The sequence below is a fragment of the Microcaecilia unicolor genome, chromosome 1 (genome assembly GCF_901765095.1).
Source record: "Microcaecilia unicolor chromosome 1, aMicUni1.1, whole genome shotgun sequence".
Taxonomy (NCBI): domain Eukaryota; kingdom Metazoa; phylum Chordata; class Amphibia; order Gymnophiona; family Siphonopidae; genus Microcaecilia; species Microcaecilia unicolor.
This window is the reverse complement of record NC_044031.1, coordinates 711,854,135-711,879,337: the sequence shown is the minus strand read 5'-3', so window position 1 is coordinate 711,879,337 and position 25,203 is coordinate 711,854,135. Positions and strand designations below refer to the sequence as shown.

At 49.1% G+C, this 25,203-nt stretch overlaps 1 protein-coding gene across 5 annotated transcripts in view; it reads right to left on the bottom strand.

Moving 5' to 3' along the window:
* The window catches only part of FAM214A (family with sequence similarity 214 member A), a 224,167-nt gene that overhangs the window by 99,794 nt on the left and 99,170 nt on the right, over nt 1–25,203 (bottom strand). For all 5 annotated transcript variants that reach the window (XM_030189280.1, XM_030189272.1, XM_030189260.1 and 2 more), the window contains exons 6-7: nt 20,183–20,299; nt 7,965–8,044 (exon numbers count right to left, since the gene is read on the bottom strand). In XM_030189280.1, the coding sequence (XP_030045140.1) occupies nt 7,965–8,044; nt 20,183–20,299 (197 nt within the window). The remainder of the gene's footprint in view (nt 1–7,964; nt 8,045–20,182; nt 20,300–25,203) is intronic.

The window sequence follows — 25,203 nt, the reverse complement described above, 5'->3', positions numbered from 1 at the left end:
CCCAAGATTAGCAATTATCTGACTTCAGGATCCACACCTGAGAAATAATAAAAGGGAGAGGCACTTAATGTGAGCTGCCTTTTTTTTCCCAACATAAGGAGAGAAGAGCTAATAAATGTTCAAATTTGCCTACTGAGAATCATACAGCTAAGATAGTCAGTCAGAATAATTAGAAAAAAACACCAGCTGACAGAAACAGGAAGATAATCCTGGTGGGAAGAAACTGACAGAAAATTTAAAACAGCATCTATAAACAAAAAGCTAGTCCTCCACAGAAAGAGTCACAAATGAATATTAACTGCTTAAAAGAAACCAGAAGAAAATGGCTGTCAGTAACTCGTGCAGCTGAGCAGGAAAGAGCTGTGAGGAATGAATAAGCCAGATACCTGTGTGTGTTTAAAAAGGAACAGAGAGGGGTCACGTGATGCGTTTGAGCTAGGAGGCAGCAATCTTCCGACTCCTCGGCCCTCTCCGTTGTCAAGAAACATTGAACAAAGTTCGCCTCTGTTTACCCGCTACATTTGTGTAAAGATCGAGAGCCCTTAAGCTTATGGACAGATTTGTTCTGAAAACCGGGGCTGATATGGCTGCTAAAAGTGCTAAAAAAGATAACTCCAAGACACGCCTGGGAGCAGTGACGGACAACAAGATGGTGGAGGACATGGGGGAGGCTCCGATGTTTTCGGATGAGCTTGTCGAGAAGCTTTCTAAAGCAGTGAGTACCGCATTGGGCACGAGATTGGATGGAATAGAGGCCAGTGTGCAGGGGCCAGGCTGTGACAGATTTTAATCTCTGAGTGTCAGAACTCCAAGCGAGAGTTGGAGCCGCGGAGGATGGGCTGCAAGGAGTGTTAGACAAGTTGGCAAATCTCAAAAAGGAAGTAGCAGGGTGTAATGTTAAACTGGTAAACTTGGAGAATCGCTCCAGACGGAATAATTTAAGAATAGTGGGCATGCCTGAATCGTCGAATGAAAGAGATCTGAGGCAGGTCCTGGAAAAATGGTTTGCGGAATTACTGGGAGCTGAGTCGGATATGGGAGTAGTACAGATTGAGCGAGCGCACCGCGTGGAGTGCTGGATGGAGGGAGCGACCAGGCCACGAGTGGTGGTGGCGAAATTCCTGATCTTCACGCAGAAGGAAAGTGTTCTGAGGAAATACAGATCTATGTAAACCTTGCAGTTCCAGAACTCTAGAATCATGTTGTTTCAGGATTATTCCATGGGAGTTGCACAGGAGAGGCTACTCGGAAGTCTGCAAAAAACTGGCGGAGAAGCAAATTCGTTTTACCTTGCAGTTCCCGGCGAGGCTCAGAGTGGTTAAAGAAGGCCAAGCTCACATCTTTGAGAATAGTGAAGCAGCAAAAAAGCAGATGCAGCAGTGGTTCCCGAATTGACAGTTTAAATAAACTTAACGAAGTCGGTTATTGCGCTGCTGCTTGAGAGCAGTGGACACTGTTGAAATGCGTTTGAGTTGGACTCATGGTGCAGAAAGCATGTTATATGTTTTTGTTGATGGAGTTGTTCTGGGGAAACAAACTTATGTATGGGTAAGCTGCTGTGGGGCAGAGTTGAAAGGGGTGAGTGAAAGTAGAGTATATGGGGATTGTAGCGGGGGTATGGTCCCTGTAACAGGGGTGTAGAGAGGGGGGGAGGGGACACTGGGGGTAGGGGGAAGGGGAGGTGGGACCTGCAGTGGTTGGAACAACAGTGGGGGGTGGTTAGAAGCTGGTTGGAGTGTATGGGTGCGGTGGTGTGGATGAATTCGGTGGCTCATCATGGGGGAGGCTGGGACCCATGGTAGGCAAAGCACGTACGTCTGATTGAGAATGCTTGTTCAGGACCTTTTACTGCATATGGGGACATCTAAGGGTATAACTTGTATATCCTGGAATGTGTCTGGGGTAAATTCGCTGATTAAAAGAGCTAAGATTCTGCAGTATTTGAGGGCACACAAGGCTGATATTGTTGGGATACAGGAAACTAAGCTCAATGAAGCAGAACATCAGAAACTGCAGCGTTCATGGGTGGCTCAGTGCTATTATGCGTCTGCGCTGAAAAACAAGGCTGGAGTAGCCATCTTAATTCGCAAGTCGGTTCCTTTTGTACATCAGAAGGTCACTGCAGATCCAGAGGGGCGGTATGTGATTGTGGAGGGGAAATTACATCAGTGTAGTCTCACTGCTTATGCGCCTAATGCCTCGCAAAGGGCCTTTTTTAGAACTTTAGTTGCTAAACTGTTTGGGATTGCTGGGCCAAAGATCATTTTGGGGGACTTTAATGCAATTCTTGATCCAAACATGCATACCACGGCTGGCATCCAGAGATCTAGGCCTAGAACCACAGAAGGGTTGGGGGTCCTGCTGAGGAGCTTGGATCTGGTGGATGTGTGGAGAGTGCTCCATCCTCGAGAAAGGGATTTTACACACGTTTCAAAGGTACTACTACTACTACTACTATTTAGCATTTCTATAGCGCTACAAGGCATACGCAGCGCTGCACAAACATAGAAGAAAGACAGTCCCTGCTCAAAGAGCTTACAATCTAATAGACAAAAAATAAATAAAGTAAGCAAATCAAATCAATTAATGTGGACGGGAAGGAAGAGAGGAGGGTAGGTGGAGGCAAGTGGTTACAAGTGGTTACGAGTCAAAAGCAATGTTAAAGAGGTGGGCTTTCAGTCTAGATTTAAAGGTGGCCAAGGATGGGGCAAGACGTAGGGGCTCAGGAAGTTTATTCCAGGCGTAGGGTGCAGCGAGACAGAAGGCGCAAAGTCTGGGGTTGGCAGTAGTGGAGAAGGGAACAGATAAGAAGGATTTATCCATGGAGCGGAGTGCACGGGAAGGGGTGTAGGGAAGGACGAGTGTGGAGAGATACTGGGGAGCAGCAGAGTGAATACATTTATACATGATTAAGAGCCTGTGTGCTCTACTCTTACCTTCACACTTTGCACAAATGACATTTTTGTGAAGTGTGAAGGTACACTCCACAAAGTCTAGAATAGACTACATATTTGTATCAAGGGATATATTCCATCAGATCCTGAAGGCAGATATTGGGTCTTTAGTGATTTCTGACCATACACCCATAAATATTACTGTAGATCTGGGAGGAGCGGGAGTAGGAGCAAGGGAGAGGTGGAAGTTTCCTGCACATTTATACTCAGATCAGGCCTTTAGGAAATACCTCAGTCAAAAATGGGAAGAATATTTGTATAATAATAAAGAGCATAGAACAAATCCAATTTTGCTATGGGAAGCAGGGAAGGCAGTCATCAGGGGAGATATTATTGCGTTTATGGCTAAGAGGAAGAGGCAGCAGGCTAACTGAGTTGGAAAGAAGGATTAGGATGCTGAAGAGACAGATGGGCTCACGCCCCACAGAGGCGGGTAAACATGCTTTAGAGAGGGTTCAGGGGGCCATTAATAGTTTATTCCAACAACAGGCACAGAAAAATGTTTTCCATCACCGGTTTAGACTCTTTAAATTTGGAAACACGCCAGGTAAATTGTTGGCAAATCTCACTAAGAGATGGTCTGGTATGTCTGTAATCTCAGCGCTCTATGACTCTGGAGGTCGGGTAGTGACATATCAGAAGAAGTTAGAGCAGATTTTTGCCCAATTTTAGAGATCGTTATATACGGTAGAGGGGGGTGGACAGCAGGATAAAATGGAGGCCTTTCTACATGCATGTCAGCTGCCAAAATTACCAGAGGAAGAGCAGCCCAAGCTGAATGAGCCCATATCAGAGTCTGAACTGCAGAGTGCTATTAAGAATCTCAAACTCCACAAGTCCCCGAGGCCAGATGGGTTTAGTGGGGAGTTCTACAAAATTTTTAACGTGCAGGTTTTGGGCCCCATGGATGAATACTTTGAAGCAGCTCTACAAGGGGGGGGGGGGGTTCCCGAGGGGTCAAATCGGGCACTGATCACGGTTCTCCCTAAACCAGGGAAGGATCCATTGCAGCCGGGGTCCTATAGGCCTATCTCTCTCATAAATGTCGATCTGAAACTGTTGGCGAGGATATTGGCCGAGAGGTTGGCGCTGGTGATACCTAGATTTGTGGGAATAGATCAAGTGGGTTTCGTGAAAGGCAGGCATGCTGGAGTAAATGTCAGGAAACTACTATTGGGTCTGGAGCAGTGTGCACAATTGAACAGCCCTGCTATGGCTATAAGTTTTGATTTGGAAAAAGCTTTTGACAGAGTGGAGTGGTCCTTTTTGTTTACTCTTTTGGGCTTTTATGGAATTGAGGGGTTCTTTCTGCGGGCTATATGCACCCTGTATGCCAATCCATCAGCCGCTGTCTTGGTAAATGGCATTCAGTCAGAGTACTTCCTGTTGGGGAGAGGTACGCGGCAGGGGTGGCCTCTGTCGCCTCTGTTGTATATTCTTTTTTTGGAGCCACTATTGGAACAGCTGAGAAGTGCTAAAGATATACCAGTGATAGTGGTACCACAGAGGTGCACCCCTTTAAAGTGTACGGCCTTTGCTGATGATATTATGTTGGTGGTGACAGACCCAAGTAGGACATGGCAGAGGGTATTACGGTTGTTTGTTGACTTTGGGCTACTGTCTGGGCTCAAACTTAATGTATCCAAGTCTGAAGCGTTACCAATTAATGTGAGGATTGAAGACTTGGGGAGTTCCCGCTGAAGGGGGCAGAGGGCTCCCTTAAGTATTTAGGGGCGTGTATCCCTGCAGTTACAAGTAAATTGTATGAGTTAAATGTGATCCCGCTTTTAAAGAAATCAGAGGAGTGTCTTCGTATGTGGATGGGGTTACCCTTGGCTTTGTCTGGTAGAATCTTCTTGTATAATATGATTATAGTGCCTAGGTGGCTATATTTAATGCAGATCCTACCTATATGGTTGCGAGAGAAGGATATGAGAAAGCTTAATAAAGTGCTGAGTTCCTTTTTATGGAGGGGAAAGAGAGCCCGGGTTTCTCTATCTACTCTTATGGTGCCGCGGTCTAGGGGAGGGATGGGACTCCTAGACTTGAGGCAATATAACCTGAGTTGTGGCATGAGGCATGTCAGAGACTGGCTTCTCGGAACATCAGGGTTTACGCCATTGGATGTGGAGGCTGGCTGTATGTATCCTTTGTCTGCCCCTTACGTGTTGCATGCTACAGCAGCACAGTTGACGGAAGCGGTTAAGAAGCATGTGATTTGGAGATATATGCGGACTGTTTGGCGAGCTTTCTGTTCGGGGCACGAGCGGGGTTTCACCTTTTTTGCCACTGGTGGGAAATTTAGACTTTCTGCCGGGAATGGGGGGTGGCAGGTTTCTTGGGAGAGATAGGGCGGTGGCGATACGGAGGGTGGGGATCTATTGGACGCAGAAGGGAAAATATTCTCTTTTTCGAATTTGTGTGAGAGATATGGCTTGAGGAACTCTGACTTGTTTTTGTATTTACAAGTACGACATTATGTCTCTTCACTGCCAAAGGCCCAGCTTGGAGCGGATTTTGCTCAGCGGGTAACGGAGGGTTTGAAGCTGGAGGATGGAGCACACCCCCGACTATCCAACTATGTTAGAGTGCTCTATGAAATTAAGCCAGGGATCTCACTACTCAGAGTGGCGGAGGCTTGGACGGAGGAGCTACAGAGCAGTGTTGATGTAGGGGCGCTGCAAATGTTTTTGGACAATATATGGAAAACGTCCATCAATGAGCTGCTTAGGGAGCAGGAGTATAAATTCCTTCTGCGAATGCATGTTGCTCCTTGGAGGGCTTTTCGAGCTGGCTTTGCAGACTCTGGTAGTTGCCCCAAGTGTGATCTAGATAAGGCTACATTGGGGCATATGTATTGGACTTGTGGCAAGACACAGGCTTTCTGGGAGGGAGTTGGTAGGTTCTTATCTGGGTGCCTGGAGAGGCAGGTGCCTAGGCACCCGGTGGGTTATTTGTTTTATGTGGGGACATTGCTACAGGTAGAGCATGTGGCACACTATTTGTTTGTAACAAAAGCTTTGTTGTTAGCGAAAAAGGTAATATTGGTGCACTGGAGAATGCGAAAAGCTCCTCAACTACATAAATGGAAAAAGCTGCTGTTTGAACTAGCGCTCTTTGAATGCCAAGCTGTGTCTAATAGAGCTGAAACACAATGGAAGTCTTTTCAGAATATATGGGAACCATACTGGTCTCGACTTAAACACAGAGAGCGCAGCTTGTTACTTAATGCTTGAGGAGATTTTGTGAGATTCTTTTCTCAGTGGGAGATGTGCTTCTGGTGTTGGGTCAAGGGGGATTGTATGGTTGCACTATAATGTTACGTTGCCTTGACACACTGCCATGGTCTGTTACTGTACTTGAAGATTTGGGTAATTAGTGGACGGAATGATATGGGTTGTTCCGCCTAAGGGGTTTCCATAGAGGTGGGGGGGAAGTCGGTTGGGAGGGGGATCAAAAAATGGAAAAACGTGGTTGGGGGGTTTCAGATGTGCAGACACATCATATATATTTTGTAATGTATTATGGTATGTTTTTGCATGTTGGCAATTACTGACTGCTTACCCCGCTGGTGGGCGGTGGTTGCAGCCTGTTCTTCTCCTCTTATTTGTATTGATGAGAACCTCAATAAAGATTATTATATATAAAAAAAAAGGAACAGAAACAGACAACGCTAGTGCACTGAAATAAATCAGAACAGGCTCACTAAATGCAGTCTGACTTCCAAAGAAGACATCAATGGCCTTGGGGGGAGGCAGGATATTAGAGGCTTCAGATATATTTCAGCTCCATAGAACAGCAACTTTTTTTCTTTTTTTTAACAGGAGCATATGCCAAAGAAGACACCCTAACTCAACTGAAACCCAGATATTAAACTGGGTCAGGAGAACAAGCCCAGGAGGGCATCCCCAACTTACCTGAAGCACAGCTGAGAAGCTGGTTCAGGAGAACAAGCCACATATACATCCCCAAATTCAAATGGGACTTAGCATAAAAGAGCACAAAACTCCAAAAGGGTAGTTCAAGCTCAACTGAAACTAGTTAGAAACCAGGTCAAGAGTAGGGCTGTTTAGCCCATAACCCATCTGCTTGGGAAACAGAAAAATTACTGAACATTCTATACAGCACGATAACCTTAAGGGGCAAATCACTTGAGAACTATTTTCATTCTCTGTCTCCATCCGCTGGTAGACAGACACAACCCAATGGTCTAGCCTAGTCTGATAGGATGCTATGGAAATGATATATAGAATTACTCTACTACTGATGAGGTTACATTGGCTGTCAATTCAAGTTCAGGCTTTCTTTAAAGTGGTTTGTCTCAGCCTAGAGTATTTTTCACACACACATTATTACTTGCACCTAAATGTTCTATGGAGTTGGCATAGTTGTTTACTCAAATTTCCATCTAGTAGAGGAATTTGATTTGAACACACTTTTTGATTCCTCCTTTCCAATTCCAAGCAACTAAGCTCTGGAATGCTTTCCCTTTATACCTGAGACAAATTTCTTCTTAAGTTTTCGTCGGGCTATGAAAACTTATTTGCAAAGTATTATGCTAATTATTGTTTTAGTATCTGATTTTGTTTTTAATTCTGTAGTTCCTGATGTACTCACCAGTCTTACTGTTTGTATATCACCTAAAAAACTTAGGGATTGGGTGACTACAAATACTGAGAATAGAACTGAATAGTATAATCAATATTTTGGAAAGGAGCAATAGTGTGAATTTTTCTAATGGCGCTTTATCTTGACTTTTGAAAATTCTGCATCTACCTCATGAGGTTTTCCTTTTCAGCACTTCATGTACCAAGTTCATGGAGTCATTTATGATGCATTATCAGATGTACTATACTGCTCTGACCATATAAAATAGATGATACTGGTTCTTCCAGGAGAACAATACAGATTTTTGTTTGTTTTTTCTCCATCCTGCCCTCTTCCTCCAGCATAATTTTCTCTCATCTTTGCATTCTTTATTTTCTCAAATAAAAATACATGATACTGTACCTCTTTGTAAATAAACTTTTTAACTGTAATAATGATGTATCCAGATCAAAATACCCCGACCGTGTTTTTCTTTGTGGAACCTACATAGAACAGAACATTGTTATTATTGGAGAACACTAACTCACCGTTTTTCATACAGACATTAGAATTAGAAGTGCTCAAGACTAACAAAATACGTGGAGGGCATAATTGAACGGGGGCGCCCAAGTTTTCCTGAGAACATTCTCACACGACGTCCCGCAAAGGGGCGTATTATCGAAACAAGATGGGCGGCCTTCTTTCGTTTCGATAATACGGTCGGGGATGCCCAAATCTCAACATTTAGGTCGACCTTAGAGATGGTCATCCCTAGAGATGGTCGTCCCCGATTTTCGGCAATAATGGAAACCGAGGACACCCATCTCAGAAACGACCAAATCCAAGCCATTTGGTCGTAAGAGGAGCCAGCATTCATAGTGCACTGGTCCCCCTGACATGCCAGGATACCAACCGGGCACCCTAGGGGGCACTGCAGTGGGCTTCAGAAAAAGGTCCCAGGTGCATAGCTCCCTTACCTTGTGTGCTGAGCCCCCCAACCCCCCCCCCCAAAAAAAAAAAAACCCCACTCCCCACAACTGTACACCACTAACATAGCCCTTAGGGATGAAGGGGGCACCTACATGGGGTACAGTGGGCTTGTGGTGGGTTTTGGAGGGCTCACATTTACCACCACAAGTTTAAAAGGTGGGGGGGGGGGGGGGGGTTGGGGGATGGGTCTGGGTCCGCCTGCCTAAATTGCACTGCAGTACCTACTAAAACTGCTCCAGGGACCTGCATACTGCTGTCATGGAGCTGGGTATGATATTTGAGGCTGGCATAGAGGCTGGAAAAGAATATTTTTTTTTTTTTAGGGTGGGAGGGGGTTAGTGACCACTGGGGGAGTAGGGGGAGGTCATCCCTGATTCCCTCCGGTGGTCATCTTGTCATTTAGGGCACATTTTTGTGGCTTGGTCATAAAAAAAAAAAAGGACCAAGTCAGCCAAGTGTTTGTCATGGATGCCCTTCTTTTTTCCATTATGGGCTGAGGACTCCCATGTGTTAAGCATGCCCTAGTCCTCCCTTCGCTATGCTTCCGACACACCCCCATGAACTTTGGTCGTCCCCGCGACGTTTCAATTATGTTGATTTGGGCGACCCTGGGAGAAGGACGCCCATCTCCCGATTTGTGTCGAAAGATGGGTGCCCTTCTCTTTTGAAAATAAGCCTGATAGTCAAACCAGATAAAATTACAAAATATAACAAATATAAAGTGGCTCTTCAAATATATTTTTATTGCTTTTTATATTGAAATGTAAACCTAAGAAGAGTTGTCTTCAAATTAGCCTGTGTATCAAACTCCAATCATTGAAGGCCGCACAAAGCGAATGATACATACCTGTAGCAGGTGTTCTCCGAGGACAGCAGGCTGATTGTTCTGACGACTGGGTTGACGTCCACGGCAGCCCCCAACAACCGTAACAAAAACTTCGCAGGCAGTCCCGCACGCAGGGCACACCCACCTCGCATGCACGGCCGTCTTCCCGCCCGTGCACGACCGTTCCCGCTCAGTTGAATGACAAGCAAAGGAATGAGTAAAACACAACTCCAAAGGGGAGGAGGGAGGGTAGGTGAGAACAATCAGCCTGCTGTCCTCGGAGAACACCTGCTACAGGTATGTATCATTCGCTTTCTCTGAGGACAAGCAGGCTGCTTGTTCTCACGACTGGGGTATCCCTAGCTCTCAGGCTCACTCAAAACAAGAACCCAGGTCAAATAAACCTCGCAACGGCGAGGGCATAACAGAAATTGACCTACGAAGAACAACTAACTGAGAGTGCAGCCTGACCAGAATAAATTCAGGTCCTGGAGGGTGGAGTTGGATTCAAACCCCAAACAGATTCTGCAGCACCGACTGCCCGAACCGACTGTCGCGTCGGGTATCTACTACTACTACTACTAACTAACATTTCTAAAGCGCTACTAGGGTTACGCAGCGCTGTACAATTTAAACATAGAAGGACAGTCCCTGCTCAAAGAGCTTACAATCTAAAAGACAAGAGAACAAACTAAAGACAAGTGAACAATCTAGAGGACGAGTGAACAGTTAATCTGATAGGGTGGATAGATTGGGGCATTTTATATTTCTCGAGCGGTTAGGCGCCGAAGGCAGCATTGAAGAGGTGAGGTTTAAGCAGAGATTTGAAGATGGGTAGGGAGGGGGCATGGCGTATGGGTAAAGGAAGATTGTTCCAGGCATAGGGTGAGGCAAGGCAGAATGAGCGGAGCCTGGAGTTGGCAGTGGTCGAGAAGGGTACTGAGAGAAGGGCTTTGTCCTGTGAGCGGAGGTTGCGGGCGGGAACATAGGGGGAGATGAGGGTGGAGAGGTAGTGAGGAGCCGCAGACTGGGTGCATTTGTAGGTAAGGAGGAGGAGCTTGAATTGTATGCGATATCTGATCGGAAGTCAATGAAGTGATTTGAGGAGAGGGGTGATATGAGTATATCGGTTTTGGCGGAATATAAGACGTGCAGCAGTGTTCTGAACGGATTGAAGGGGGGATAGATGGCCGAGTGGGAGGCCGGTGAGGAGTAAGTTGCAGTAATCAAGGCGAGAGGTAATGAGAGCGTGGACGAGAGTTCTGGTGGTATGCTCAGAGAGGAAAGGGCGAATTTTGCTGATGTTGAAGAGGAAGAAGCGACAGGTCTTGGCAGTCTGTTGGATATGCGCAGAGAAGGAGAGGGAGGAGTCGAAGATGACTCCGAGGTTGCGGGCAGATGGGACGGGGAGGATGAGGGTGTTATCAACAGAGATAGAGAGTGGAGGAAGAGGAGAAGTGGGTTTAGGAGGAAAGACGAGGAGCTCGGTCTTGGACATGTTCAGCTTCAGGTGTGGGTTGGACATCCATGCCGCAATGTCGGATAAACAGGCCGATACCTTGGCCTGGGTCTCCGCGGTGATGTCAGGTGTGGAGAGGTATAGCTAGATGTCATCAGCATAAAGATGATACTGAAAACCATGAGACGAGATCAGCGAGCCCAGGGAAGAGGTGTAGATTGAGAAGAGAAGGGGTCCAAGGACAGATCCCTGGGGAACTCCAACAGATAGTGGGATGGGAGTGGAGGAAGATCCATGGGAGTGTACACTGAAGGTGCGGTGGGAGAGATAAGAGGAGAACCAGGAGAGGACAGGGCCTTGGAACCCAAAAGAGGACAGCGTGGCAAGAAGTAAATCATGATTGACAGTGTCAAACGCGGCGGAAAGATCGAGGAGGATGAGGATGGAGTAGTGACCTCTGGATTTGGCCTGGAGCAGGTCATTGCAAACTTTAGAGAGTGCCGTTTCAGTCGAGTGCAGAGGGCGAAAACCGGATTGAAGTGGATCGAGGATGGCATGAGAGGAGAGAAAATCAAGGCAGCGGCTGTGAACGGCGCGCTCAAGTATTTTGGAAAGGAAGGGTAAAAGAGAGATGGGGCGGTAGTTGGAGGGGCAGGTAGGGTCAAGTGAAGGTTTTTTGAGGAGAGGTGTGACAACGGCATGCTTGAAGGTGTCAGGGACAGTTGCAGTGGAGAGAGAGAGGTTGAGGATGCGACAGATGGCGGGGGTGACAGTATGGGAGATGGTGTTGAGTAGGTTGGTGGGGATGGGATCAGAGGAACAGGTGGTGCATTTCGAGGAGGAAAGAAGGCGGGAAGTTTCATCCTCGGTGATCTCAGGGAAAGAGGAGAAAGAGACCTGGGTAGGTTGGTTGAGGGAGAGGGTTAAAGGGTGAAGAGGAGGTGGTGGCTTGGTCGTGAACTCAAGGTTGATCTTTTGCACTTTGTCACGGAAATAGTCGGCCAGTGATTGAGGAGAGAGAGAAGGGGGAGTAGGAGCGGGGGGCACTGCTGTAGGCAGTAATGAGATGTGAATGTGTGGACCGATGACCACGTTGCAGCTTTACAAATCTCTTCAATAGTGGCTGACTTCAAGTGGGCCACCGACGCTGCCATGGCTCTAACACTATGAGTCGTGACATGACCCTCAAGAGCCAGCCCAGCCTGGGCGTAAGTGAAGGAAATGCAATCTGCTAGCCAATTGGAGATGGTGCGTTTCCCGACAGCGACCCCTTTCCTATTGGGGTCGAAAGAAACAAACAATTGGGCGGACTGTCTGTGGGGCTGTGTCCGATCCAGATAGAAGGCCAACGCTCGCTTGCAGTCCAATGTGTGCAACTGACGCTCAGCAGGGGGGGTATGCGGTCTGGGAAAGAATGTTGGCAAGACATTTGACTGGTTAAGATGGAACTCCGACACCACCTTTGGCAGGAACGTAGGGTGAGTGCGGAGCACTACTCTGTTATGATGAAATTTGGTATAAGGAGCATGAGCTACCAGGGCTTGCAGCTCACTGACTCTACGAGCTGAAGTAACTGCCACCAAGAAAATGACCTTCCAGGTCAAGTACTTCAGATGGCAGGAATTCAGTGGCTCAAAAGGAGGTTTCATCAGCTGGGTGAGGACGACGTTGAGATCCCATGACACTGCGGGAGGCTTGACAGGGGGCCTCGACAAAAGCAAGCCTCTCATGAATCAAACGACTAAAGGCTCTCCAGAGATGGCTTTACCCTCTACACGAAGATGGTAAGCACTAATCGCACTAAGGTGATTCCTTACTGAGTTGGTCTTGAGGCCAGACTCTGATAAGTGCAGAAGGTATTCAAGCAGGTTGTGTGCAGGACAAGAGCGAGGTTCTAGGGCCTTGCTCTCACACCAAACGACAAACCCCCTCCACTTGAAAAAGTTACTTTTTAGTGGAATCCTTTCTAGAGGCAAGCAAGACGCGGGAGACACCCTCAGACAGCCCCAACGAAGCAAAATCTACGCCCTCAACATCCAGGCCCTGAGAGCCAGAGACTGAAGGTTGGGGTGCAGAAGCGCTCCGTCGTTCTGCGAAATGAGGGTCGGAAAACACTCCAATCTCCACGGTTCTTCGGAGGACAACTCCAGAAGTAGAGGGAACCAGATCTGACGGGGCCAAAAAGGCGCTATCAGAATCATGGTGCCGTGGTCTTGCTTGAGCTTCAGTAAGGTCTTCCCCACCAAAGGTATGGGAGGATAAGCATACAGGAGGCCGGTCCCCCAATGGAGGAGAAAGGCATCTGACGCTAGTCTGCCGTGTGCCTGTAGTCTGGAACAGAACAGAGGCAGCTTGTGGTTGGTCTGAGAGGCGAAAAGGTCCACCGAGGGAGTGCCCCACTCTCGGAAGATCTTGCGTACCACTCTGGAATGGAGCGACCACTCGTGCGGTTGCATGACTCAGTCTGTCGGCCAGACTGTTGTTTACACCTGCCAGGTATGTGGCTTGAAGAAGCATGCCGAACTGGCAGGCCCAACACCACATCCCGATGGCTTCCTGACACAGGGAGCGAGATCCGGTGCCCCCCTGCTTGTTGATATAATACATTGCAACCTGATTGTCTGTCCGAATTTGGATGATTTGGTAGGACAGCCGATCTCTGAAGGCCTTCAGTGCGTTCCAGACCGCTCGGAGCTCCAGGAGGTTGATCTGAAGACCCTGTTCCTGGAGGGACCACAGTCCCCGGGTGTGAAGCCCATCGACATGAGCTCCCCACCCCAGGCGAGATGCATTCGTCATCAGCACTTTTGTGGGCTGCGGAATTTGGAATGGACGTCCCAGGGTCAAATTGGTCCGAAGTGTCCACCAGTGCATCGAACTGCGACAACTGAGGGACAGGCAGATGACATCTTCTAGATTCCCGGTGGCTTGGCACCACTGGGAAGCTAGGGTCCATTGAGCAGATCTCATGTGAAGACGAGCCATGGCAGTCACATGAACTGTAGAGGCCATATGACCTAGGAGTCTCAACATCTGCCGAGCTGTGACCTGCTGAGACTCTCTGGTCTGGGAAGCGAGGGACAGGAGGTTGTGGGCTCTCGCTTCGGGAAGAAAGGCCTGAGCCGTCTGTGAATTCAGCAGAGCTCCTATGAATTCCAGAGATTGGACTGGCTGGAGATGGGACTTTGGGTAATTTATCACAAACCCCAGCAGCTCCAGGAGGTAAATAGTGCACTGCATGGACCGGAGAGCCCCTGCCTCCGAGGTGTTCTTGACCAGCCAATTGTCGAGATATGGGAACACGTGCACTCCCAGCTTGCGTAGATACGCCGCTACCACCACGAGGCACTTCGTGAACACCCGTGGGGCAGAGGCGAGCCCAAAGGGCAGCACACAATACTGAAAGTGCCGTGTCCCCAGGCGGAATCTGAGATACTGTCTGTGAGCTGGCAGTATCGGGATGTGAGTATAAGCGTCCTTTAAATCCAGGGAGCATAGCCAATCGTCTTTCTGAATCATGGGGAGAAGGGTGCCCAAGGAAAGCATCCTGAACTTCTCTTTGACCAGGTATTTGTTCAGGCCTCTCAGGTCTAGGATGGGGCGCATCCCCCCTGTTTTCTTTTCCACAAGGAAGTACCTGGAATAGAATCCCTGCCCTTCCTGCCCGGGTGGTACGGGCTCGACCGCATTGGCGCTGAGAAGGGCGGAGAGTTCCTCTGCAAGTACCTGCTTGTGATGGGAGCTGAAGGATTGAGCTCCCGGTGGGCAATTTGGTGGAGTGGAGGCCAAATTCAGGGCGTATCCGCACCGCACTATTTGGAGAACCCACTGGTCGGAGGTTATAAGAGGCCACCTTTGGTGAAAAGCTTTCAACCTCCCCCCGACCGGCAGGCCATCCGGTACGGACACTTTGATGGCGGCTATGTTCCCATGGATCCAGTCAAAAGCCCGTCCACGGCTTTTGCTGTGGAGGCGCAGGGGGCTGCTTAGGCGCACGCTGTTGACGGGAACGAGCGAGCTGGGACTGTCCCTGTGCCTGAGGAAGCCTTCGGGCCGGCTGGGTGTACCTACGCTTGCTGTAGGCGTAGGGCGCAGCCTGCCTGGACCGGGAAAAACGTCCACCTGCAGAGGTGGATGCTGAAGGCGCCCGGTGGGAGAGCTTGTCGAGGGCTGTTTCCCTCTGGTGTAGTTGGTCCACCAACTGCTCGACCTTCTCGCCGAAAATGTTATCCCCCTGGCAAGGGACATCCGCCAGTTGTTGCTGGGTGCGGTTGTCCAGGTCAGAGGCACGCAGCCAGGAGAGTCTGCGCATCACTATACCTTGGGCCGCAGCTCGAGATGCCACATCACAGGTGTCATATATACCCCTGAACAGGAACTTTCTACACGCCTTCAGCTGCCTGACCACCTCCTGAAAAGGCCTGGACTGCTCCGGAGGGAGCTTATCGACCAGGTCCGCCAGTTGCTTCACATTGTTCCGCATGTGAATGCTCGTGTAGAGCTGGTACGACTGGATGCGGGTCATGAGCATGGAAGATTGGTAGGCCTTCCTCCCAAACTAGTCCAGAGTGCGAGACTCCAGCCCCGGGGGCGCCGAGGCGGTATCCCTTGAACTCCGTGCCCTCTTGAGAGCAGAGTCCACGACCGCCGAGTCATGAGGCAATTGGGGCCGCATTAACTCTGGGTCAGAGTGGATTCTGTATTGGGACTCCGCTTTCTTGGGAATGGTGGGGTTAGATAATGGCTTCAGCCAGTTCCGAAGCAGTGTCTCTTTGAGGACATTGTGCAACGGTACCGTGGAAGACTCTCAAGGTGGTGATGGATAGTCGAGGACCTCGAGCCTCTCAGCCCTCGGCTCATCCACAGAGACCACGGGGAAGGGAATGCATATAGACATATCCCTGACAAAGGAGGCAAAGGAGAGGCTCTCAGGGGGCGAGAGCTTCCTCTCCGGTGAAGGAGTGAGGTCGGAGGGAAGGCCCTCAGACTCCTCTGAGGAGAAATATCTGGGGTCCTCCTCCTCCCCCCCCACGAGGCCTCTTTCTCGGTGTCGGACATGAGCTATTTCAGCTGAACCGGGCCCGTCTCGACTGCGAGGAACCATGTCCTCGTTGGTGGCGTCGAGCGGTGGACTCCCGTGCCGGTGGGGATGAAGCTCCCTTCATCGACGTCGACGGGGATTCCACCTGCGTGGCGGTCGACACTGGTACCGCAAGCGGCGTCGGTGTCGGAGGCCTCGGCATCGGGCTGAAGCACGCCGGCGCCTCCATCAACGGCGCCAGGGGCGCAAGCAACCCCGGAGCCGGCAAGGCCTGGCGCATCAGCCCTTCCAGAATCCCCGGAAGGATGGCTCGGAGGCACTCGTCCAGGCCCGCTGTCAGGAAAGGCAGGGGGGCCGGTGTGGGTGCTAGTGCCGGAAGCTGCTCGGGTCCAGGAGACGGTACCGAAGCACCCATGGACTGACGCAGCGACACCTCTTCGACCGAGGGGGAACGCTCCTCTCGGCACTGCCGTTTCCTCGGTGTCGATCCATCTCTGGAGGCGCCGGAACTAGCAGTCCCGTGAGCCGTGGGCGACCGATGCCGATGCTTCTTTGTTTTCTGCAGAGATGAAGAGGAGGTAGAACCCCCCCCCTCCCCCGGCCTCGAGGGATCGGGTCTGACAGGGTTCGGTCCCGATGGCCCTGGGTAGAGGGAGTGGCCGGGGCCGACTGCCCGCGCGGCCGCTCACCCCCGTCGGAGGTCCGACGGGCCAGCAGTACCTGTGCTCCTGGGGTCGATGCCATCGTCGGTGTCGATTTCGTCGACATCGGTACCAGTACCGAAGACCCGGCCGTCGACACCGATGCCGTCGAAGGGCCGGCGCAAGTTCCAAAAAGTTGGTCCCGACGAACTTGCCTTGCCACCTGTGTCCGCTTTCGCAATCCGAGACACAAGGTGCACGTCTTGGTATTATGCTCCGGGCCAAGGCACTGGAGGCACCAAGCGTGAGTATCGGTTTGCGAGATGTGCCGGCCGCACCGACCACACTTCTTGAATCCACTCGGGACCTTCGAGGACATTGACTTCGCCGACGCGATTTTTCCATCGAAGTCGTCGATGGTGGCGGTGAAAAGCACACCCGAAAAAGAAATGAGCGAAGCGCCCCCGCGCTAAGACGACGAGGGGACAAAAACTTTTTTTTTTTTTTTTATGAGAAAAGAACAGAAAAGAAGCGCGAACGCGCACGAAAAGAAAATTTGCGGCTAGGCCGCGATCCGGTTTCCGGGGCTGACCAAGAGAGAGACGGTAACACGTCTCTCCTCAGCGCGGAATCGAAAAAAAACTGAGCGGGAACGGTCGCACACGGGCGGAAAGACGGCCGCGCATGCGGGACCGCCCGCAAAGTTTTTGTTCCGGTTGGTGGGGGCTGCCGTGGACGTCAACCCAGTCGTGAGAACAAGCAGCCTGCTTGTCCTCGGAGAAGTGTTTTTACATATTATTCCTGGAGGGGGGTCATGATTGTTACTTTAACAAATCAAATCTTGGGTGCAGGCTCTAAGGTCACAAACCTTGATTCTTTTATACCTAGTAATGCCTCTGACCCAATGTTCACAGGTGTGGTCCATCAACTCTTTTCTCACCCAGCTAGTTTCCTCCTCTCGTACTGCTCGCTGATCGCAGCTGACAGCAGAAGAAGAGAAGTCAGTGCATAACAGGCCAGGTGCTTCTCTAACCCCTTCTTCCTATCACTAGTATGTCTCCCACTGTGTAGTAGAAACCTTTGGAGCAACACGCAGGTCAAGCAGCAGATCTGAGCTGTGGACAACAGAGGCACAAGTGGTAGAACTGCAGGTTAAAGTACCAGGCCTGCTGTACTGTCAACTGCACTCTATTAGCTGAGATAGGGAGCACAATATAAACAAACATTGGCCTCTGGCCATTGTAGACCTATGGTATAACACTATCCTCACTAGGCTTTCTAGAACCAAGGACAATAAGATTGAGACCATTTTTTTCTAAATCTGTCTTTCGTACTTTGCTTCAATTCCTTGTCCTCACCAAATTCGACTACTGCAATTCCATCTAAGCTAGACTTAAAGGTGGTGGTCTCAAAAAATTACAAACAGCTCAAAATGCTACTGCTCATCTTCTAAGTAGCTCTCCTCACTTTGCCAGAGCCACTCTTCTTTTATATGAACTACACTGGTTACCGATAAGAGATAGAAGATCTTTCAAATTATGTGTTTTCACTCACCAAATCCTGTTTGGTCAACTCTATCATGTATGAATAATCTTACTGAATTACCCTCTCGTAATGCTGTTTCATCATCTAGAGAATATCTGGTCTTACATTTCCCTATCTGTAAGAATATGATATATAAAACTAGTAAAAAAAAGGCCCGTTTCTGACAGAAATGAAACAGGCGCTAGCAAGGTTTTCCTCAGAGTGTGAATGTTTGAGAGAGAGTGTGTGTGAGAGATGGAGTGTGTGTGTCAGAGAGAGAATGAGAGAGACAGAGTGTGTGTGTGTTTGTGTGAGAGAGAGAGTGTGTGAGAGATGGAGTGTGTGTGTCAGAGAGAATGAGAGAGAGACATTGTGTGTGTTTGTGTGAGAGAGTGTGTGAGAGACAGAGTGTCTGTGTGTGTGAGACTGTGTGTGTGTGACAGATAGAGTGTGATAGACAGAGTGTGTCAGATAGAGTGTATGTGAGAGACAGTGAATGTGTGCCCCCCCTCTCGCAGGTCCCCCACCCCCCTCTCGCAGAGCCCCCCCCCTCCCCACCCCCACCTCTCTGGTCTCAGGACCCCCCTTCCCACTCTCTCGCAGGTCCCCCACTCCCCCTCTCGCAGGGCCCCCCTCCCCACCCCCACCTCTCTGGTCTCAGGACCCCCTCCCCACCTCCCTCTCCCCAGCCCCCCCTTCCAGCCATCCATGTCCTGCGACCCTCCTCTCCCCCTGCCCCCCTGCAGCCACCCAAGTCCAGCGACACTCCCCTCCCCCCTCCAGCCACCCATGTCCAGCAACCCTCCTCTCCCCCCCTGCGCATCAAACCCCCTCGCCACCCGCAGCTGCCACTGGTAACGCTGTCCGGCCGCTGCTGCTTCTCCTGTTGAGCAGCAGCGGCCGCTACAAAAAGAAAAAAAGCAATAAATGTTTTTAAACATCAAGCGCGGCACCACAGCCAACCATCAGGCATTGGCTGTTGGCTCTGCAGCCTCTCCTCCTCTCGCCTCTCACGTCGATGCGCTCCTCCGGGGTCTTACTCCAGGGGCAGTGACATGGAGGCGAGAGGAGGAGTGGCTGTAGAGCCGACAGCCAATGCCTGATGGCTGTCTGCGGTGGCGCGCTTGATGTTTAAAACATTTATGGCTTTTTTTCTTTTTGTAGCAGCTGCTGCTGCTCAACAGGAGAAGCAGCAGCAGCCGGACAGCGTTACCAGTGGCAGCTGCGGGTGGCGAGGGGGTTGATGTGCTTTGGATGGGGGGGGGGGGAGGGGGAGGGGGTGTTTGATGTGCCGGGGGGGGGGCTTGGGTGATGCACAGAGGGGGTGTTTGAGCGGCGCACTCACAGCTGATTCCCAGGCAGGGGGAGGAGTACGGAAACACATGGAGCAACTTGCTCCACGTGTTTCCCTACTCCTCCCCCTGCCTGGGAATCAGCTGTGAGTGATGTCAGACTGGCTATGGAGCCTAGATCAGCAACTCCAGGAGCCACGGACACAGGCAGCTACTTTAGAACGTTGGTAGTGAGAATTATTATATAGGACAATTCACTCTGCTAATTTCTCCTATGAAAGCACCAAAATTTGGAAGTCTATCAATCACGTTTACAGATGATTACATAACTTTTAGAAGTCTTCTAAAAGCACAGTTCTTCAGCCTGGCCTTTCTGCATACAAAAGAACTCTTATTTGAATTTTACCCACACCCTTTTCTTAATCTCGTTTCCTATCTAGTCCTGCCTAATTATGCTCTCACCTATCCACCCTAAATTATTTGTTTGTCCTTGAGATGGTCTAAATCTCTGTCTACTTACTGCACATATATTAATTTGCTTCTTAATTTGTGTTATATCTGTACATTATTATGTTTTATTCACTTTGTTTGTAAGCCACATTGAACTTGAGTCTATTTCAGGCTAATGTGAGGTATAAATGTCATGAATAAATATAAATAAATAACCCTCCAACATACAAGAAGGAGAAAAGTTCTTCCAAAAAATATACAAAGAAATGATTTTGTATCAACTCTATACACAATCTTTAAGTACAAGGCACAAAATAATACATAGTTGTATAGAAAAAGCCTTCATGAAGTTCTATATACTGACTTAGCACTGTTAGACAATTATATTTTACACACTAAATTTTAAAGAATAACTTACAGGACTTGAAAGCAAAGGCAATCCAGTTTGAGGATGAAAAGCCTTAGTTGACATTCCATCCAAAGATCGAAAATTGTGTTTCTTCCAAATATGTGAATGCCTGAATGGTATTGTTTTCTGAAATTAAAGAACAGCATATGAATTTATGATTTCCAGCTGAAATATTAGCCTTAATTTCAAAGGCTTATTTACTGTAAGAAAATAGCCTTTTGCCCCCCCCCCCCCCCCCCAATAATGCACCTCAGTGATTCAGACTACAGGAGATCAAACAATTGGGTTTCCTAACTATTTAGCAGTCCAGCATATATTATTATTAGCATTTGTATAGCACTACCAGACACACGCAGCACTGAACACCTGACACAAAGAGACAGCAGTCCCTGCTCAAAAGAGTTTACAATCTAAATAATACAGACAGACAAGACAGTTACGGATGAGGGAAGTACTGGGTTAGAAGGAAGGAAGGGACAAGGGAGGGCAAATGAGTAGAGGCTAGGAGCCAAAAGCAGCAGTGAAAAGGTGGGTTTTCAGCATGGATTTGAAAACAGGTAGATATATATATATATATATACACACACACACACACACAGTGGCACTGACTGAAGCTACTATAGCTTTTCTTCCTTCTTTACAATAATCTTTACTACTAACTTGCCTGCTTTCTCTATTTTATTAAGAGTTTGCTGTTTTCCTCCCAACTTCCTTTCTGCAAATATATTCTTTACGTCAAAATAAACCAGAATACAACTAATGCCATTGGTGAGAAAAGAATACAAGTCCTCATATCATGAATGACATCATCAATGGAGCCCATATGGGAAGTTTTTCCAGCTTAAAATACATGAAGCGTTTGAAATGCTCCACCAAAGATGCATGTCATTTCCCACATGCTGCTGACTGTTCAAAATTCTGCTGCACGACTTATATTCTGCCAGTGTTGCTATGCTCATATGAGCCCTCTCCTCAAGTCACTTCACTGGCTCCCTATCCGTTTTCGCATACAGTTCAAACTCTTCTTATTGACTTACAAGTGCATTCACTCTACAGCTCCTCAGTACCTCTCCACTCTTACCTCTCCCTAAACTCCTCCCTGGGAACTCAGTTCATTGGGCAAATCTCTCTTATCTGTACCTTTCTCTTCCACTGCCAACTCCAAACTCCATTCCTTTTATCTTTCTGCACCACATGCCAGGAATAGACTTCCTGAGCCAGTACGTCAAACTCCATAGCTGGCCATCTTCAAATCTAGGCTAGAAGCCCACCTTTTTGATGCTGCTTTTAACTCTTAACCCTTACTCACTTGTTCAGTACCCATGTTTTATCATTCCCACCTTAGTAACTCCTAACCCCTATTCATTTGTACAGTACCCTTGTATGTTTTATCTTTCCCACCGTAGTAATTTCCCCCACCTTAGTAATTTCCTTATCCCTTATTTATCCTGTTTGTCTGTCCTGATTAGATTGTAAGCTCTTTCGAGAAGGGACTGTCTTTTCATGTTCAAGTATACTGCGCTGTGTACGTCTAGTAGCACTACAGAAATGATAAGTAGCAGTAGTAGTACTGCTGTCAGGTGGGACCACCTCAGTGCAGTTATACTCTGCTCTGCCCAGCCCAGGTGGAGCAGGACCTAAGCAATATGACCAAATCTGTACATGTGAACAGAGCCTTGCCACGCTCACAGAAAAAAAAAAAGGAATGTTTCTCTCCCTCATTTAGACTGATAAGGGAGGGTGAAGGTGTCTCTGGCAGGGGGATTCACAGAAAATAGCACAAACATGGGCATGTCAAATAAAAAAAACAGAGAAGCCCAAGGTAAGGCCTTGGATACCTAGAGAGAGGGAGAGGCCTCTAGAGAGCCCAATTCACTGCCTGTGTGGGCCCAATTTCCACTGAAAAAAGGTAAAATTATGTATCATACCTGATAATTTTCTTTCCATTAATCATAGCTGATCAATCCATAGACTGGTGGGTTGTGTCCATCTACCAGCAGGTGGAGATAGAGAGCAAACTTTTGCCTCCCTATATGTGGTCATGTGCTTCCGGAAACTCCTCAGTATGTCGATATCAAAGCTCCATCCGCAGGACTCAGCACTTAGAGAATTACATCCACAAAGGGACACTCTGCCCAGCTCACCACCGCCGAAACGGGGGAGGGGAATTAACCCAGCTCATCCCCACACAAGTGGGGGAGGGGAATCCGTCCAGCTCATCCCCGCGGAGCGGGGGAGGGACACCACCCCGCCGATGCGGGGGGATCTGGCTTATCCTGCAACCGCAACCGCGGGAGGAGCTGACTGACCCTAACACCGCCGAAGCGGGAGGGGTACAAAGCTGCCCTACAGCCGCACGAAGCGGGAGGGAGTGCCGGCAGAATTTAAGTCTCAATCCAGCCCCGTAAAACGGAGGGGAGAGGAATGCAGCAGCTCACTGTAACACAAACTCGTTTCAACTCTTGAAGAATCCAAGTGAAAAAACTTGAACACGAAGTCCTCCTGAAGTAACTGAAGACTAAACTTGAACCTAAAATTCAACCAGAATATAAACAGTACAGATATCTGGGAGGGGCTATGGATTGATCAGCTATGATTAATGGAAAGAAAATGATCAGGTATGATACATAATTTTACCTTCCATATCATCATGCTGATCAATCCATAGACTGGTGGGATGTACCGAAGCAGTACTCACCCAGGGCGGGACATTGAAATCCCTGACCTCAACACTGAAGCTCCAAACCGGGCCTCCGCCCGTGCCGCCACAGTCAAGCGGTAATGCTTGGAGAATGTATGGGCCGATGCCCAAGTTGCCGCCTTGCATATCTCTTCCAAGGAGACGGACCCGGCCTCTGCCATCGAGGCCGCCTGAGCTCTAGTGGAGTGAGCCTTCAGCTGGATAGGCGGCACCTTCCCTGCGGCCACATAAGCCGCTGCAATGGCTTCCTTGACCCATCTTGCCACTGTAGGCTTAGCAGCCTGAAGACCCTTACGAGGACCTGCAAACAGGACAAACAGATGATCCGATTTCCGGAAATCATTGGTCACTTCCAAGTATCTGATGATGACTCGTCTCACATCCAGATATTTAAGAGCAGAGTATTCCTCTGGGTAGTCCTCCCTACGAAAGGAAGGGAGACAGAGCTGCTGATTCACATAAGTACATAAGTACATAAGTAGTGCCATACTGGGAAAGACCAAAGGTCCATCTAGCCCAGCATCCTGTCACCGACAGTGGCCAATCCAGGTCAAGGGCACCTGGCACGCTCCCCAAACGTAAAAACATTCCAGACAAGTTATACCTAAAAATGAGGAATTTTTCCAGTCCATTTAATAGCGGTCTATGGACTTGTCCTTTAGGAATCTATCTAACCCCTTTTTAAACTCCGTCAAGCCAACCGCCCGTACCACGTTCTCCGGCAATGAATTCCAGAGTCTAATTACACGTTGGGTGAAGAAAAATTTTCTCCGATTCGTTTTAAATTTACCACACTGTAGCTTCAACTCATGCCCTCTAGTCCTAGTATTTTTGGATAGCGTGAACAGTCGCTTCACATCCACCCGATCCATTCCACTCATTATTTTATACACTTCTATCATATCTCCCCTCAGCCGTCTCTTCTCCAAGCTGAAAAGCCCTAGCCTTCTCAGCCTCTCTTCATAGGAAAGTCGTCCCATCCCCACTATCATTTTCGTCGCCCTTCGCTGTACCTTTTCCAATTCTACTATATCTTTTTTGAGATACGGAGACCAGTACTGAACACAATACTCCAGGTGCGGTCGCACCATGGAGCGATACAACGGCATTATAACATCCGCACACCTGGACTCCATACCCTTCTTAATAACACCCAACATTCTATTCGCTTTCCTAGCCGCAGCAGCACACTGAGCAGAAGGTTTCAGCGTATCATCGACGACGACACCCAGATCCCTTTCTTGATCTGGGTGATTCTGGAAGCGAGAAACAATCTTGGGCAGGAAGGAAGGCACTGTGCGAATAGTCACTCCTGCCTCAGTGAACTGCAGAAAAGGCTCTCGACATGAGAGTGCCTGGAACTCGGAAACTCTTCTGGCTGAAGTGATAGCCACCAAAAAGACTGCTTTCAACGTCAGGTCTTTCAGAGATGCCCTCGACAAGGGTTCAAAAGGCGGCTTCTGTAATGCTCTTAGCAACAGGTTGAGATTCCACGCAGGCACCACCGAGTGCAGAGGAGGGCGCAGGTGATTAACTCCCTTGAGAAAACGCACCACATCTGGCTGCGAAGCCAGGGAAGCACCCTTCAGGCGGCCCCTGAAGCAAGCCATGGCCGCTACCTGGACTTTAAGGAAACTGAGCGACAGGCCTTTCTCCAGACCTTCTTGCAGGAATGCCAACACTGAAGAAATTGGAGCAGTGAATGGAGAAAATGAGCCTGCTTCACACCACGCTGCAAAGGTACGCCAAACCCTGGCGTAAGCAGTAGAAGTAGAGCGCTTCCTCGCTCTCAGCATAGTGGCGATGACCTTGTCTGAGAAGCCCTTCTTCCTCAGACGCTGCCGCTCAATAGCCAGGCCGTAAGACCAAAGGGGGAGGGATCCTCCATCACCACGGGACCCTGATGTAACAGACCCTGCTCCACTGGCAGCCGCAGAGGATCGTCAACTGAGAGCCTGATCGTCCGCATACCAGGGACGTCTGGGCCAATCTGGACCCACCAGGATTATCCGGCCCGGATGCTTTGCCACCCGGTCTAGCACCCTGCCCAACATGGGCCAGGGCGGGAACACATAGAGAAGCTCTTGTGTCGGCCACTGTTGGAAAACAGCATCTACTCCCAGGGATCGAGGGTCCCGTCCTCTGCTGAAAAAGCGCGGCACTTGGCAATTGGCCGATGACGCCATCAGATCTAGGCTCGGCTGGCCCCAGCGCTTCGTGATGTCCAAGAACGCCTGAGCAGATAGCTGCCACTCTCCGGGCTCCAAGATATGGCGACTGAGAAAGTCCGCCTTGACATTCATGACTCCAGCAATATGGGCCGCTGACA